At 50.7% G+C, this 16,976-nt stretch overlaps 1 protein-coding gene and 1 long non-coding RNA gene across 2 annotated transcripts; one reads left to right on the top strand and one right to left on the bottom strand.

The window, feature by feature from the left end:
* Positions 1 to 31: 31 nt before the first annotated feature.
* On the top strand, positions 32 to 5,475 carry LOC106699172. Its single transcript, XR_002832129.1, has 3 exons — positions 32 to 397; positions 1,900 to 2,016; positions 5,353 to 5,475. It is a non-coding gene; the product is annotated as an uncharacterized LOC106699172 (long non-coding RNA).
* GSDMA (gasdermin A) lies at positions 2,851 to 14,942 on the bottom strand. The gene is given in 13 exon segments (XM_023764339.1): positions 2,851 to 3,909; positions 4,567 to 4,640; positions 5,346 to 5,460; positions 5,909 to 6,064; positions 6,644 to 6,646; positions 6,731 to 6,747; positions 7,308 to 7,329; positions 7,981 to 8,033; positions 8,551 to 8,647; positions 9,453 to 9,618; positions 12,845 to 13,025; positions 13,208 to 13,426; positions 14,829 to 14,942. Coding segments are annotated over 12 exon segments (1,341 nt in total). The 5' UTR covers positions 13,422 to 13,426; positions 14,829 to 14,942; the 3' UTR covers positions 2,851 to 3,666.
* Between the last annotated feature and the right edge of the window lie 2,034 nt (positions 14,943 to 16,976).

Raw genomic sequence — 16,976 nt, 5'->3', positions numbered from 1 at the left:
GGGGAGGAGCCTGTTGGGGTTTGTGGCGCTTGCTTGGCAGTATTTAAATGTTGATTTTCTTCTATCTTCCTCCGGAGTGCATTTCTGTGCTTGTCCACGAGAGGTCCCCACAGGCTCCAAACTGGGTTTCATCGGACTCGGCGCCTCAACTAGCGCGGAGTGCGTAGGCCCCGCCGGAGCGCAGGGCGTGATGACGTCACGAGGCGCCGGGACGGTTTCGGCCCAAACTCTCCGGGTTTGCCCGCTGCTGAGTCGCCTTCCAGACCCACGAGGCTCACGTTCAACGGCTGCCCAGTGCGTCCCGCGCAAGGGAGGAAAAGCTGCGAACGAGGGAGGTGGAGCTAGGCTGTTGGGCTTAAAATAAAACCGAACCATGGAATCCAGCCTTCCTGATCAGGTTTTTAGCTAACGCTGAAAATGAGGCATAAAACCCCTGCAGCCTGGGAGGGTGGGTGGGCGTAGAGCGCGTTTGCGTACAGTCACTCCAGTGTAATGAAGTGTAGGGGTCCACTCTGTATGGCCCGGGGCTAGTGCATTGGGGTCGCCGTGGTAACGCATAGCTGCAGAAAGCGGTCTGCTGGAGGCTGTGCTCCGGCTGCCGTGTGTTGTGAAGGAAAGAGGCTGGAAGCCCCTCCTGGCAGAGGCTTCAGGGAGTCCTTTGGGGCGCCTGTAGGCATCCAGACAGACACTGTAGTGAAATAGGGAGCAGAATAATGGTGTACCGGAGAGCCTGAGACTCCCCCAGGGGAAGGAAATTGGATCAGAAGTTCTGTCCACTTATTTTACAAAGGAATCGTTCAGTGATTCTGCAGGAGGTGGATGTGTGTTCTAATTTCTTAAGACAAAACAACAACTTGCTACCCTCTTGGAACTTTTATCTCCTTCATAAACGGAGGTCCTGAGTTTTAGACCAGGTCAGACCCTCCAAGACAGTCTAGCTATCTTGTAAGGTCCTAGAAGACAGAGAATATGTTTTCACTATCTTCTCCTTTAAATTTATGTATATAGAAAAAAATTATTTAAATTTTTTAAAAGTATTGATTGATTTTAGAGAGAAAGAGGAAGGGAGAAAGAGAAACATCAATTTGTTGTTCCACTTATTTATGCATTTACTAATGACCTGGTGCACAGATTTGTGCACATTGAAAGGAAATTAATTAGAAGGTGGCTGGCCGGGCAGGACTGGGCGAGAGCGGCCAGACACACCCTGGAGCCAACTGCCCGGATCCCTCCCCAGTGTCTGCGGAGTGAGCGAGGTCCCTCCAGCAGGTAGAGTCCCTTGTCCTGGCCTGCGGGGATTGGGCCAAAACCAGCTCTCCGACATCCCCCAAGAGGTCCCAGAGTGCGAGAGGGCACTCTACAAAGTTGCTGTCGTTCAGGGTGTGGAACGCAAACCCAAGAGTGCAGCAAACCAGATCGGGGCCGACAGTGCCCCAGCAACAACATAGCCCACGGCTGAAGGTGGAATCTCACGGCCTGCGAGGAATCGGGTTCCCTCCTCTCTGGTTTCGGGGTGCATCACCCAAGAACCTCCGCTGCCAAGTCACTGCAGCTCGGCAGCTCCTGCATTGAGCATCTGCCCCCTGGTGGTCAGTGTGTGTCATAGTGACCAGTCGGACGGTGGGAGGGACACTTAGCATGTTAGCCTTTTATATATATAGAAGATTGGTTGATTCTTGTATGTGCCCTGACCAAGGATCAAACCTGCAACCTTGGTGTATCCAGACAATGCTCTAACCAACTGAGCTACCTGACCAGGGCTTTACCACACCCTTTTCATACTTTTGTACCAAGTAGCTCATGCACTAAACAGCCACTTGCTAAATGGAAAAATGTGTGCTCCAGTTTTAGGGAACATGCCTTGACCAATTCTTCCCTAACTATCCCCCTTCCCCGTAGGGCTCGGGAATGGATAACAGGACTTTTGAGTCATCACTGGAATAAACTCATTAAAGCCTCTTCATAACGCCATATCTGTAACTGAAGGTGGGCGAGAATGGCAAAGGAAGAAAACAGGTGAGCTTTGTTGTTCATCTTTACGAAGTTACCCTTCTGGATAGTTAGGGTGTGAGCTCACCTCTTTATTATGTTTACTTCATAAGATTAGAACAATCAAGTCAGCAGATAACTACTCAGTATGTTCTTGAGCAATAGAGTGAGGCCTTAGAAGATGCCCCAGAATGGGGGAGGATGGCTTAACACAAAGTCTTTGGCAGTTGGTCATGAATTCTTGGTGAGTGAGGGAACTAATCAAGGCAAGGGGTGGCTAAGAAGGGGAAGAGTTTGACTCCTGGGGCCAAAAACCTTGGAGAAATTATTCCACCCATAAAACCATTTTAAAAGGGATTGGTGAAAGATAGTAAAACCAAGTTTCAGGCAGAGGAGGAAGGTATAAATCTAGCAGTTTTATGAGATTGTAATATCCATGTTAGCAAGTCCATATGCAAGTCCACCCATATCACCTCCTACCACAACCACCCTGAACTGAGAGCAGAAGAGGAAAAGGTGAAATCAGAAAAGAATAGCACAATTTCTTTTAAAAAAGTTTTTGGTCAATATATATATTGATTTCAGAGAGGAAGGGAGAGGGAGAGAAAGAGAGAAACATCAATGATGAGAGGGAATCATGGATCAGCTGCCTCCTGTATGCTCCCCACTGGAGATCAAGCCCGCAACCTGGGCATGTGCCTTGACCAGGAATCAAACCTCAACCTTCTGGTTCAGAGGTCAATGCTCAACCACTGAGCCACACTGGCCAGGCAGGTATCTTTTTTTTAAACACCTATTTGCATTTTAAAGTTATTTATTTTTAGAGAGAGGGAGAGAGAGAAACACCCATTTGTTGTTCATTCATTCATTCATTGATTCTTGTATGTGCCCTGACTAGGGATTGAACCCACAACCTTGGCATATTGGGACAGTGCTCTAACCAACTGAGCTACCTGGCCAGGATCTATCTGCATTTTTATCCAATAAACTTGAAAGTTGTCTTACTCCTGTTTTGGGTTTGTACAATGTATCTCTAGGTTTTTGCCTTTCCCAGTCCCTTAACCCAAGTCCAGGGGGCTCCAAAGGCTCCTCTATGAAGACACGCTGCTTTGATGATATTCTCTCTTTAGAATCTAGATTCCACATTCTGTAGCCTCATAGTTCTTCTCTGAGTACTTGCCAGCTGGCCTGAGGACAGTGTAATAGTATTCATGTACATATGATCTATATGTAGTGTGATAATGTCTATTTTCTTTTCTGACATGAGTTAAGAATTTCCTTATGATAGATTCTTTAAAGAAAACACCAAAGACATTTCATCCAAAGTGAAATATTTTCCATGAATTCCAGTGAAGCTTGATTTTTAAAAGCACAAGATTGAGGGATTGGGATAGGAAATTAATTAATTTTTGTTTTGCTGAAATGGTTTATAATTTTTAAAATTGTGTTTCTACTCTCAGAGGACTTAAGCATCAGCGGATGAGCTCAGCGGGTAGCAGCACTACAGGGGCAGGAGGAGATAGAGTTGGTCAAGTGGAAATTGGTTATCGTGGGGGATCAGCTCGGGTTTCCATCATCCTCAGCCTGGTGGCTATGAAATGCCCTTGGATGTTAAGGACATAGCACAGTGAGGTGGGGGAGGCATTAGGGAAGCAGGAAGCAGATGGAAAAGGCGAGTTAGGAGGCCTTGGTCAGCAGCTGCAGGAAGGAGAGGCCAGCGTAAAGGGCACAGAGGTGGGGGAGGGTGTCTGGGTCCCACGTGTACTGGGGGCCCGATCTCTGCACTTCCAGGCCGCTCAGCCCCACGAGGGCCTCTGTGAGGATCAGTTCTTCTTCCCCAAGGGAGGAGAGCAGGTTAGATTGCAGGGGAAAAACACCCTCTTTGTCCTGCAGGAAATTCTGTTCCATTGTGCTCTCCACCTGGAAGGAACCAAAACAGCATGAAAAGAAAGAACTGGAAACCTCCTTTCCTTTCTCCTAACTCATAAAAACCACAAAGATGCCTACCTTTCTCTTATTATAACTCTTTTCATTACATTACATTACAACTCCACCTGGGCCTTTTTTTAAACATTGATTTTAGAGAGAGGCAGGGAGAGAGAGAAACATCAATTGAAGTGCCCTGACCTCAATGTGCCCTGATCGGGGATCGAACCCGCCACCTTTTGGTGTGTGGGACAACGCTCCAGCTCCAACCAACTGAGCCACACTGGCCAGGGCCCATCTGGAGCTTTTAACAACCCTGTACAGAGGGCAGCTCATTTATTTTTAGCCCCATTTTACTCAGAGACATTAAAAGATGTGTTCACATCACTTGGCTAGGACTAAGCAAAAACAGAGTGTTCTGTCTCTCCTCCCACGATCAGGCTAAAAAACCCAGATTATCACCCAGACGTCTACTCTTCTATCTCTAGTTGTGAAATAGCAAAAAGGAAGAAACGGAGAGAAATGAGAAGGGTCATGAGGTGCTGGGAGAAGACTCCAGGATGGTTCTGTCATGAGGCTGCATTTGTCTCTTTTCCCTGGTTCTGGCTGACTCCCTCCCGCCTCTCCCCCGTGTCTGCTGCTTCTTCTCACAAGTTTTAGTTGCACAGGCAGGATCTTCTTCTCCATGGATTTCACCAGCAGCTTCTGTTGGGCTTCACTTAACTCTGAAGAAAAGGGCAGAGGAAGAGATGTGTGTTGGTGGTGCATAGGGAGTACAGACTCCACGTGGGTACCCTTCCAGACTTCAGCATCCATTCATTCATCCAGCCACCCACAGCTGAACGCCTGCTCTGGGCCAGGCACCTTTGCTGAGTATGTTCGGTAAAAATGTACTCCCTTCACTCAAGGAACCTGCATTCTAGTGGAGAAAAACCAAGGGACACGCAAATACAGCACACAGTGTGAGGGGAGCCATAGCTCAGGGGTCTGCTTTGGTCTTGGCATTTGATGGCAGACTTCTTAAGAGAACAAACATCTCAGCTTATACCTGAAGGACCAGAGAATTCTTTTAAGTGGGGGAATGTTTCCTGCAGAGCGAAGACGAGAATTCAGGGGGCAAGATCAGAGGATGTTACCCCCTGAAATGAAAGCTAACGAATATCGATAACATGTGATGAGATTATCTATATGTTATGCCAACCCCTGTTAGCAAGACTAGGCCATCTTCTCAGACTATCCAAGGTGACCAAGTGAATCCTTAGGCATGAGACCAATTTTTAAAAATGTAGATATAAGCTACTTCATTTGCTATAATTTGCCTGGCATTCATTCATTTACTGATTCATTCATTCAAACATTTGGGAATTCACTCAGTGATTCATTCCTATCACCAAAAGGGTGTATAAATGAAGGCCTTATTCCTTCCTTACCTGTTAGGGCTCCCAGGAAGTAGAGGATGGCGCCCATCACCTCCTTGGATATGAGGACATCTTTTGGGAGTGCCTCCAGCGTCACTTCATGTCCTTTGTCTAGAGCCCCTTCAAGCTGTGAGGAAAGGTGGGTGAGTAAGATAACACGAGGAAGGGGCCCAGCACGGTGTCTGGCACATAATCCCTGGACATGTGTCAACTTTGTCCGATTTCCAGATTTCTTTTTCAAGGTATCAAGTCCTGAAAATATTGGACTGACTTAGGTTCCTTGGTTCCTGAGCCTTGCATCCTGGAAAGGAAAGTTCCGGCCCCTTCCAAGAGAGGGCCTGCTGGCCTGCTGCCTCCCCTGTCCATCAGGAAGGAGCATGTGCCTTGGAGGAAACAGCACTGTCCTTCTCCAGAGGCACCAGGGCAGCCGGGGGCACCTGGCCAGCTTGGGGAAGGCATCCGCTGTCGCGTCCCCTGGCCCCTGATCACCTCTGCCAGGTGTCAGCCCCCGCCCCCCCCCCAGCTGCACCTTCTCCCAACCCCCCTCCCCCCACACACTTCCACTGGGACCTCACCGTGAGCTCCAGGTCTTGTAGCTCCTTTTTCTTTCCTAAAAGTTTGCTGAGGGCCGTGAGCAAGGAGCTTTGTCCCACGTGACTCAGCTTCTCCACTTCTTGGGTCTCTCGTTGAATCTCTTCTTTTAGTGTCTTGAAGTCTTCATGCATCTCCCCCTGTGGGGACAGTAACCGTGGCAAACAGGCGGCTCTCCACCTGGCACCCTCCCCGCTCAGTCAGCGTTCTCCCTTCACACCCCTCGCAGGTCCCCGTGCTCTCCTCCCAGCCTTAGCCTGGCCTCTTGTTTTTCTTGACCAAGGAACGAAATTATGAAGTTATCCATTAGCCCTGACTTGAGATGCGTATGTGTGTATGTTGGGGGGAGGCTGTTAGGGGTGAGGAGGGGCCCAGGACCCACAGTACCATCTAAGCCTTAGTCATTCCCCCTGAGCTCCCAGGCCCCACCAGGGAGCAGCAGACAAGTGACTTCCCTTTCTCTAAGACTGGCTAAAAGTTGAGAAGGAAGGTCTATTCCCCCTTCTCCTGAGTTAGTTGGCAAAGAAGAATGATTGGTGACGGAGTGAAGGCCGAGATGGGACTGCTCCTGAGATCCGTGGGTGGGTCTATAGCCAGGGAGGTGAGTGGATCAGGGTTGGCTTGAACCTTGGCCTGACCCTGTAGGGACCTGGCCTCCTAGGAGTATGTCCAGCCCGCTTTGGAGAGATTGGCTTCCTGGCAGTGGCGCCAATCCCCACGACCTGGGACTTGTCTCCCCCTCCCTCCACCCCAGTGCTTCTCCCACACCAAAGTCTTGGGAGAAACTCAGAAAATTCCTTACCAACATCGGATGCCTGGATGACTGGAGGAGAAACAAAAAACAATGATAAGAATGTAATCCTCCCAAACATAGCCATACCCAGGCGATGAAACATTGATGGGGGGTTAGGGTACCCAGCCAGGCGATGAGGTTTGATAGGGGGTTAGGATAACCAGCCAGTTTAAGGAGACTCTTGCCCCATTCGTGGGAGGCAGGGCCGGGTCAGGAGAAAAGCTAATGCAATGGGAAAATGGCAGCTGGATTGAGCTGTCAACACTGACTCAGCTGCTTCCGCCCCAGGTGCTGGGCGGTGGGTGGAGTTGCAGAGGTGTGTGTGTGACAGGTTAGAGCTACCAAGGCCCTCGAGGACAGCGGTCCGGTCCAAGGCATCAGACCACCTGGGCATCTCATGTACAGACTTTCCCTTTCCACTGCTTGTCCCTAAGCTATTGGAATTTCTGCCACGTGTCAGGGACAGTTGCTTGCTGAGATGTGCCCTGCCATGCTCCCTGTCAGTCCCACGGAGAAGGAAATAAAACAACAACTGGAGTTTTAAAATTCTGAGTCAAAAAAATTACAGTGAAATGGCAGGGAACACTTACGGATGAGCTTCTCCTCTTCTGGCTTTCCTGAAGACAGAAACAATGCACATGTGTCAGCATAAAACCTACTCATGCCTTTTGATCTAGAGCAGTTGTCAAGGCAGCTTCATCAGTGATCATTATAAAAACACACAGAGCCATGCCAGCTGGCCAGCGTGGCTCAATGGTTGAGTGTCGACCTATGAACCAGGAGGTCACAGTTCAGTTCCCGGTCAGGGCATAGCCTGGGTTGTGGGCTAGATCCCCAGTTGGGGGTGTGCAGGAGGCAGCCCATCAATGGTTCTCATCATTGATGTTTCTATATCCCTCTCTCTCTCCCTCTCCCTTCCTCTCTGAAATCAATAAAAATATATTTTAAAAAATCACACACACACACACACACACCCCACCCCACACTGAGACTATGTTAGCTCAGTCTGCCCACACTCTGAGAACACACACTGTCTCCGTCTTATTTCTGCTTCCAAGTGTGCCTTCCAGTCTCTGTTTCTCTATCCCTCTTGGGTGGTACTCATAGGCCTTTGTCTGTCTTTCCTAGAGTTCAGAATAGATATTTTTAGGGGAAACAAAACCAGGGGGGTTTTGGTGTGTGTGTGCTATTCAAGGGCACAGTCTTTAGCAGGTAATGTCAGGGGCCGGGCAGAAGGGTGGGGAGCCAAAAAAGCAATCTCACTTACCTCCAGGAGGGAAGGGTCTGCATGTTATCATTGCAGATATGTGGGATCTCTGTAAGGAGCAAGAGAGGAGAGCAGGGACCTTAGACAGCTGCCCCGCCCCCCCTTCTTTCTCTAGTCTCACGTCTATGGGCTCTACGGAGGGCTGGGAGCCTGCCCTCAAATGCCTCGCTGCATCTTCGGCTCCTCCCCCTCTTGCTAGAAGGAATCCTTTCCCCTCTGTCAGTCCTTCCCTGTGGTGATAACAGTATTCTCTCTCTTGCATTCGAGTACTGGTGTCTGGGTCTGTTTCCTCCACTGGCCACAGGCTCCTTGAGGCTGATTGCTCTCTGTGCCCTCTCCCCCGAAGCTGACGCAGTGCCTAGCACACAGGAGATGCTCAGAACCAGGAGTCCCTTCACTGTCTCTCTCCAGGGCAGCCCCTGCTGTTCTGTTCCTTGACGTTGGACCACCACACAACACTCTCGTTCACTAATTCCCTGACATTGCCACAAGAGGGGGCCAGGACGTCTTAGTATCAGTGCAGGTCATTCTTGTCTTGAGGGGAGAACACGCTGGTGTCTACTCACCCCACTCATTCTCCCCTTTGACCATCAGCTGTCTCACTCGAAAGGCCAGGATGCAGCCCTTGGGGATGGTTACCGCCTCCTTGTGGTTGATGGATCCCTAGGATTGGACAGTGAGGATTTGTGAATCTGCAGAGATCCTGAGTATGAGACATTGGAAGTGGGGGGTGAGGGTGCAAGTGAAGGGCCAGTTTGAGGGCCTCTGGGGAGACAAGAAGTTGGGAACCCTTCACTGGTGTCCCTGGTTGCCTTTCTACCTGGAGTGGGCTTCACAGCTCCTCTGCTCATTTCCACAGGTCACCCCACTCATGATCTGCGTCTCCCTTCCTGGCTCAGACACAGGAAGGAACTGGGCAGACCTGCTCCATCACCTGCCTGTGCATCCCTGTCCCACCTTGGGACTTCCATCCAGGCCTTGGTTCCTTCTTCCTCTTTGCAATCTGTCCCTTGCTCACCTCCTTCAAGAAACCTTCCATGACTAACTCCTACTCCCAGTTCCAACTCATCCCTTGAATATTTATACAAAATAGACAGAGGTATCCAGAACATTACTTCTTTACATGGAATTTTCCAACCTATGTGTCTCCTCCATGAGACTGAGAACAAGGATGTCTCTGTGTAGATGGGGAGCACCATGAGGATATACCATGACTGTGAGTTTCCCCTTCTCTGACAGATCCCTGTGGCATGTGGCACAGGGACCCGCCACACTGGGTGCTATTGACCAGAGGCAGGATTCGTGTCGGGCCAGCAGGGGACTGGATCTTGAAGAGCAGGGAGAAAGAATGGGTCCTTGATAGTGTCCTGGTTGGGCACTGATGGGGCAAAGTCAATCTAAGAGAGTGTGTGTGTGTGTGTGTATGTGTGTGTGTGTGTGTGTGTGTGTGTGTGTGTATGAACCAAACCTGTAGCCCCAATGGGGCGAAGAAAGGGAGGGAGAAGACGCCCTCTGCCTTGCCGGCTCTCTCTAGAGTGACCTCCTGCACAGTCTCCACCACCTCCATCACCACATACAGGTTCTCCCCTCGATCTCGCATCTCTTTCAGGAACGGGTGCTCCGCTTCCAGCTTCCTGTGGCAGGAGAGACATAAGGGAATCGTCCGGAGCTTCTCCCTGCCCGGGCCCTGGCTTCCCTTTTCTTCTGTCGTTCCCAGGTGCTAGGCATAGCAGTGTCATGTCAGGGAGAGAGTGAGGACTTGGAGGAAAGCCCGAGGTTGAAACCCAGATCCCCGCTTATAGCAGGGCAGCTCCTCTGAGTCTCAGTGGCCTCATCTATAAAGTGAGGATAATGACACCTGCCTCCAGGTGCTGAGAGAGACTGGCAGTCATCTGGCCCGGGACAGGGCCTCATGGTTGCTTCTTTCTCCTTTATTCCTTGGCCCTGGGGTGGACTCCCTTCCCTTTCCTCCCTGTTCCTAGCTCTGTCCATCTCCTCCAGGGTCCTTTCTCTCCATCTCTTATCCCCTCTCCTGCTGTTAACACCAGTTTCCCTCTCTACTTGCTTACACATAGAAACATGTCCTTTGATCTTGCTACTCCCTCCCATTGCCATTGTTTCTTTCCTTCACTTCATTGGCAAATATATCAAAAGGTATGCCTATACCCACTGTCTTTACTTCCTCCCCGCCTTCGCCAAAATTCTTTATGCTTTGGCTTCTGTTTCTACTCCTCAACTGAAGTCACAACGACTTCCCACTTAACAAACTCAAAGACCTTTCCTAACTTGGAGCAACATTGGGCCCTGCTGTCCAACCCCCCCAACCCCCCACCCCTCACACCCCTCGAGATGCTGTCTTCTGGCTTCTGATCACCTGGTGCCGCCCCGGTTCTGCTCCTGTCTTTCTGCTTCTAAATCCTATCCATTCTGTCTGCATCACATTTGCCCTAAAATGTTATGTTGCCTAAGATTCTGTTCTCAGTTCTCTGCTCTCTGAACTCCCACCCCATTCCTATAGTTGTAACCTTTGTGTGGCTGATCACCACGTATGTATTTATCTCTTGACTTCTCTCCTGAACTCCAGACCCTCATTTTCAAATACCATTAACATTTATAAAAATTGAGGTCTTGCTGACATATAACACTGTACTAGTTTTAGCTGCATAACATCATGATTTTATATATGTATATATTGAGAAGTGATTACCACGATGAGTTTAGTTAACATCCATCACCACACGTAATTACAAATATTTTTTTCTTGTGATGAGAACTCTTTTACGATCTACTCTCTCTAGCAACTTTCAAATATAGAATACAGTGAGGCCTTGACTTACGAGTTTAATTCGTTCCGTGACGGAGCTCGTAACTCAAATTACTCCTATGTCAAATCTTAAAGTGAACGAGTGAGACACGTGGTGCTGGGCTGATGTTGTGGCGTTCACTGTGACGTTCGCTGCGCCAACTAGCGGTGGGGTATCTGAAGCTGGCTCATAACCCGAATTTTAGCTCGCAACTCAAAGCAAAAAATCGGCCGAGAGACGGCTCGTATCTCGAAAAACTTGTTAGTCGGGACACTCGTAAGTCAAGGCCCCACTGTACAGTGTGGTTAACTATAGTCACTCCAAGTACCTGTTGACCACTCTCACCTGTTGTCTCAGTGGAGACACGAACTCAAAACATCCACAATCTTTCTCTCCAAATACACTTCTAAGCTTGGTCTTCCTGTCTTTATTAATGTCATTACTTGGGTCAAATATCAAAGTCATCTTGGGGTTTTTATTCTTATATATTTATTTATTTCAATAAAAATCATGTATATATTTAAGGTGTACAACACGTTTTGTTATACATAGAGAAATGATTATTGTAGTCTAATTAACATACCCATCTCACGGTTACCTTTTGTGTGTGTGTGTGGTGAGAGCACCTGCAATCTACTTTTACAAATTTCCAGGAAACAGTATAGGATTATTAACTATAGTCCTCACACTGTACGTTAGATCTAGATCAGCGTCGTCTTTGACAAGCCCACTCCCTTCCCCTGGAGTCAGTCGGCAGGTCTAGTCCGTTCTGCTGCCCCAGGGGCCTGGCAGCCATTCCTCCCTCTTGTTCTGACTGCGTCTCCCAGCTCAGGTCCTCACGTTACATCCCTGATGGACAGTGGGACAGCGCCTTGCCTGGTCTGCCTGCTTCAGCTGCTTCAAACCCCTGCCTCTTGTGCACTAACTAACACTCTTCCTCCATCTGGTTGGACTGATCATGACATACATGAGAGCATCGCCAGGGTCTCTCTGGTGCCTATGGGATAGTTGCATCTCCTTGAGCAGACACCGGGTTCCTGCATGTTCCGGGCCCACCCTAACCTCCCTTTGCTCCACTCATACCTCTTTGTGGTCCCTATAAGTTTTGCGATTTCTCACCCACGTGCCTTACCAATGCCCTTCTCTCGGCCCTGGATGTCCAATTTCTACTTGTCTTTCAAGGCCTAGATCATGGACTGCGTCCCCTGTGAACTCTGTCCTCATTTCCCCAGCTAGAAGTCCCCCTGACCTGCCACAAAACTCAGACAAACCCCTCCTATGGCACTCACCACTTCTTGCCTTGAAGTCTAGTTACTGTTACACACTCTTCTCACACTCCTAGATCTCAGGTTCTTGGACCAAGATGTTCTAGTGCACCCCAGCACCTAGTAGGGTGCTTTGCACTTAGTGAAGCTTTATACATTTTACTGGATGATTTCTCAAGCGCCCCAGTCCTTCCTTCCTGCCTCCCAAGCCTTCACCTGCTTCTTTCAACCACTACTTAACTACTTAAAAGTCAGTTCCCCTGTCAAAGCAAACATCTGAGGTGCCCAGCATCAGTATGGCATCTGCCACACCCCTTGTGCTGCTGAGGTAGCAATCCCAAGGGCTGCCCTGAGTGTGTGGGGGCCAGGCTTGAGGTAATTTATGAGAGCAGACTGCTGGCTCAAGCTGCAGTGCGGAGCAGTTAAGGCCCTTTTCTTTTAAAGTGTATTTCATAGTCTTAGGGTAGGAAGGGACCCTTGAGATTTCCATCCAACCCCATCATTTTTCAGGAAACAAAACCGAGGTCCCAAGAGCAGAAATGATTTTTCCAAGGTCATAGAGCAAGTTCATGTGAATACACTCATCCTCCTATGTGTGTGATGGGGGTGGGGGTGGGGGGAGGTGGTACCAGAGGCAGTGGAAGGACAGGGGAGTGGTTCGAAAGTGGCCTGGAGGCACCCATCGGCCAGAGCATCATCTTTAAGAGTTCCCCTTTAACTCTGGGACCAAGGCACCCTTTCCATGCAACACCCTACCCCATCCTGGTAGCCCCCTCCCTGCCAGCTCTCACCTCTCCTGGTGCAAGGCCTCCAGGGCCTTGGGAGCCACACTGAGTGTCTGGACCTCCAAGGTGCTGCTCCGAGACAGCCCCGCAGTCCCCGTCACCTTGACTGTCCTTGGCACGTCCACCTGTCCCTCCACTCGGGCATCCAGCATATTCTTAAAGGCAAAGTTCCCCGAGTCTGTTGGATCTGCAGGAGGGAGAAGATGAAAGGGGCTGGGCCGAGAGGCATCGACCCGCCGTCCCCCACCTCCCGTGAGCACTTTGGGCTAGATGACACCTAACCACATCTGGGTAGAGGGAGCTTCGGGTCCTCGTGGGCTCATGCCTGAGCCCCCTCCCTCAGTCCCCAACCCCACGCCCGAGGCTTACTTGAGGGGCAGCTGCCGGGTTCCAGCACGTCCAGGAGGGTGTAGTCGGTGCGCAGGTACCGGGCGCCCCAGAAGAGCGTGCTCTTCCGTTTCCTCAGCACCAGGCAGAAGGGGTGGAAGCGCTTGAAGTCTATGAGGCTGTCCAGGGGTGTCAGATCCCCTCGAGGGTTTAGCTGTCTGGTCAGGGCCCGGGTGACATTTTCAAACATGGTCATTGTCTCTGGGGAGTGGGAGGGGGGGGAGACAGAGAGTGACAAGTTGGGAGACCAGGCCATGGGAAGGCCCCTGCAGAGAGATGCCTGGATTCTTGGAATGTCAAAGGATTCTTCATTTTATGACGAGGAAGGGAGCCCTCGAGAGCTGAGGCAGCTTGCCCAGAGCCACTGTCTGGCTAGAGAAGCCAGCCCTGCCCTTTCTCTGTCCAGGACTCATCTCAACCCACACACATTTTATTCACAAACTTGCAGCCTGGCCGGAGCGTTTCATCAGTGATGGCAGTCAAGCTCTTCTCACAAAGCTGTGCCTACCCCATCTTCTCAGAGAAGAGTGACAGCCAGGACCAGGGATGCCAGGGGATGGAGGCAGCCACCACTGGCGCTGAGAGCCTGGGGAGGCAGGTGTCCTGTTTGGGGGGTTGGAGTCACTTCCCTGTACCCTTACCTCCCGATGCCCTCCTCCTGGCTCCTGGGTGTGGGAGCCACTGCCCTCCGGGGCCTGCCCAGCAGATCCAGGCATCTCACTGCTCTTTGCCTTGGTTCTCCTTCTGCTTACAATCCCTCCCTTCTAACCTAGAGTCACTAGCCAGCCTTTAAGAGTTAATTTGGGTCACCTCCTCTGTGATCTCTCCCCTCATCCTTTCAGACAGCTAGTGACTCCACCCCATGTCCCCAAAGCAGGTGTCCTTCTGAAACACCTGCAACCTCATGTTGTTATGATCTGTTCACCGGACTCTCTGACCTACTCTACTGTGACCTCCCAGAGGGAAGGAAATGGCTGTTAGTCATCTCAGCAGCATCAGCACCAGGCACAGTGCCTGGCACAGACTTGGAGCTTGGCGTATGTGTGCAGAAAGAGTGAATGAACTAATGGATGAATGTGGCCCTGGGAGACACAAGCTGAGGTGAAAGGGCCCTAAAGAATGGGGGGCCTGCAAGAGCCTGAGGTTCCTACTCTTAGGTGTCTGTCTTTGAGGTTCAAGTCCAGGTGCACTGGCTGGGCAGCCAGCTGGCAGAGCCAAATTATCCCCGTGGGTGGAAGAGGCTATACCAGCTGGCCGGGAATTGCTTCACCTCCCCTGTAGGCACTTCGGAGAATCATGGAAGCAGGAGGCAGTGCACAGATGTATGGGCTGTTCTGCCAGCCCCATGAGCTCTCCTCACTCCTAGGAGGGCCAGGATGGGGCAGGGCAAACTCCCGGGCCAGCCAGACTTCCCTGGGAGGGGCTCGGACGGCTGCAGTCTCCTCACCAGAGAGGTGCTCACAGGCTCCCTTCGCTCCCCAAGGCCAATCAGGATACCAACCCTATTGGGCTCTCGGGGACTCCTCGGCCCTTCTTGACCCACCCCTGTCCTTGTCCATCCCTCGAACAGCCCCTGCCTTCTCCACTGTCATCAAGCTCTTACCAGCGAGTGGTGCTAGGTCCTGTCGGGCAGCTGGGTCCGGGGTGAGGGCCCGGGGCTCACTTGGTCTGTGGGTCAAGAGAGTGACTGTCCCTCACCAGGACAGGCTGCTGCTTTATGTGTCTGTGGAGGGAAGGATGTAGGCCTGCCCCAGTGACCCCACCCCTCTCCCGCTCCACTTCTGGGAGAACAGCATCAACCTGTTCCACATGTGTCCTGCCCCAGGCCCCAGGCAGGTGCCAGCGTGGGTGGGGGGAGAGGTGGCAACTGAAGGTCAGCTTAATGGGCTGAGAGGAGAGGAAAGACGGCACCTTTGGGAGAAAAGCAGTGGAAGTTGGTGTGTGTGTGTGTGTGTGTGTGTGTGTGTGTGTGTGAGAGAGAGAGAGAGAGAGAGAGAGAGAGAGATGAGGGAGGGCATCTCTGTTCTGTCATCATCACGGTCATCAGGAAGCATCCAGGATTTATGATGAGCCCTTGGGGTCTGATAAGTGGATACGAAATCCTGTGTTTACAGATTCCAGCGTAAGCGGAGCAGCTGTAAGCGGCCTCCATCTTCCTGCCAGTCAGCCCGCCTATTGCTCCCTAACTCCATTTGTTTTAGTTACATACGCGTATCTACGGCGCTGCTAGAAGCATATGTCTGTGTAGGCAGAGTTGGTTTTCTGTTTTTCTGTGTTCAGCATCTCTGCTCCTCATGCAACACTGTATATACACATACACACACACTTATAGGCAGAGGCATATGGAGTTAGCGGAAAACCCAAAACGTGGTGTCTGCTGTGAGAATTTAGATGTCTCACCATCGGTCACTCAAGTCTTGCTCTTACCTTGAATCCCCGCCAGGAAGGAATTTTAAAGGGGAACTTACACACCTGGGGAGGTCTCTAGATGACGCCTACGGGCCAGGCTCCTGGCGCACTGGGCTGTGTGTCCATGTCTGTGAGCGGGTCACCTGACTACAACTGAGCATCTGTGCGCTCAGCTGGAGGCTCTCCTCAGCATCACTCACCAAAAATGAAATGCAACCTTGAAAGCCACGAGGAGTAAGTTAGGTCTTTCCTGGAGGTTTTCTTGAGGGGATGGTGGTGAATGGGGAGATTAGACCACATCACACTCCATAAAACTCCCTAAAAACGTACTTATCCACCTCTGTCCCAAAGACTCCTTCAGTATGGCAGCTCCTCCCAAATCTCTTTTCTCTGTATCTTACACCGAACAAGCACGGGCCCCTGCTGGGTCTCTGGTCCCTGACCCCGGTCATTTTGCTCCCCCTCCTCTCAGGCCCTTCTCTAATACTTCCTCCTTCCGTAGCCCTAACCATGACCTTAACCTCACATCCCTCCCCCCGAGGAGAGGCAGGTAGGAGTTTGGACATGTAGGAAGGCTGTCATTCGGCCCCTTTCACACCTGCACATGTATGTAGAAATGTGTTGTGTGTATAATATCCTACCCATCTCTGTGTTTTCCTGGATTTTCGCTTCTTCCTCTCTGTATCTCTCTTTTTAAAAAATTATGTTTTTATTTTAGAGAAAGAGAGGAATAAAGAGAAAAACATCGATGGGCTGCCTCCGGCACTCCCCCTATTGGGGATCGAGCCCTCAATCCAGACAAGTGCCCTGGCCGGGAATTGAACCAGTGACCTCTCAGTGCATGGAATGGCGCTCAAGCAACTGAGCCACACCGGCCAGGGCTATATCTCCTGATCAGTGCATTGATGTATATAGTCCTGGGCTGTGCAGTTTCCCATCCCTTAGTCAGCTCCAGAGTAGGCAGCCCACTCTCAACCCTCTCACCAGCCCACCATTGCCTCAGTCAGACTTTTGGGAATTTTTTCCCCCAGTGTCCACTCTCCTCCCGCTGGCTGCAGGCCAAGATTTCCAGTCCAGCTCTACTTCCAAAGGGCTAGAGAACAGTGGTTTCAAGAAGCCACACATGTATCTGCTCTCTCTGAGGTAGACCCCAGCTCTCTTTCCTCTGCCCCAGAAGTTTTGCTCCTTTTCTTTCTCTTGCCTTCATTCATGCTGAACTCTACCAGGCTTGTCCTCATTCTCTTCGTCCTGTCCCCACCCCACCTCTGACACATTGAACCATTCCTCAAATTGCCTAATGGTGTTCCAAGCAGGAGGCTTGAAGGGTTCAAGGCAGAGAGAA

This window comes from Myotis lucifugus, unplaced genomic scaffold, assembly GCF_000147115.1.
Source record: "Myotis lucifugus unplaced genomic scaffold, Myoluc2.0 scaffold_329, whole genome shotgun sequence".
In the NCBI taxonomy this organism is placed as follows: Eukaryota; Metazoa; Chordata; class Mammalia; order Chiroptera; family Vespertilionidae; genus Myotis; species Myotis lucifugus.
Note: the sequence above shows the minus strand (reverse complement) of the source record. Positions and strands in the feature narration are given on the sequence as shown.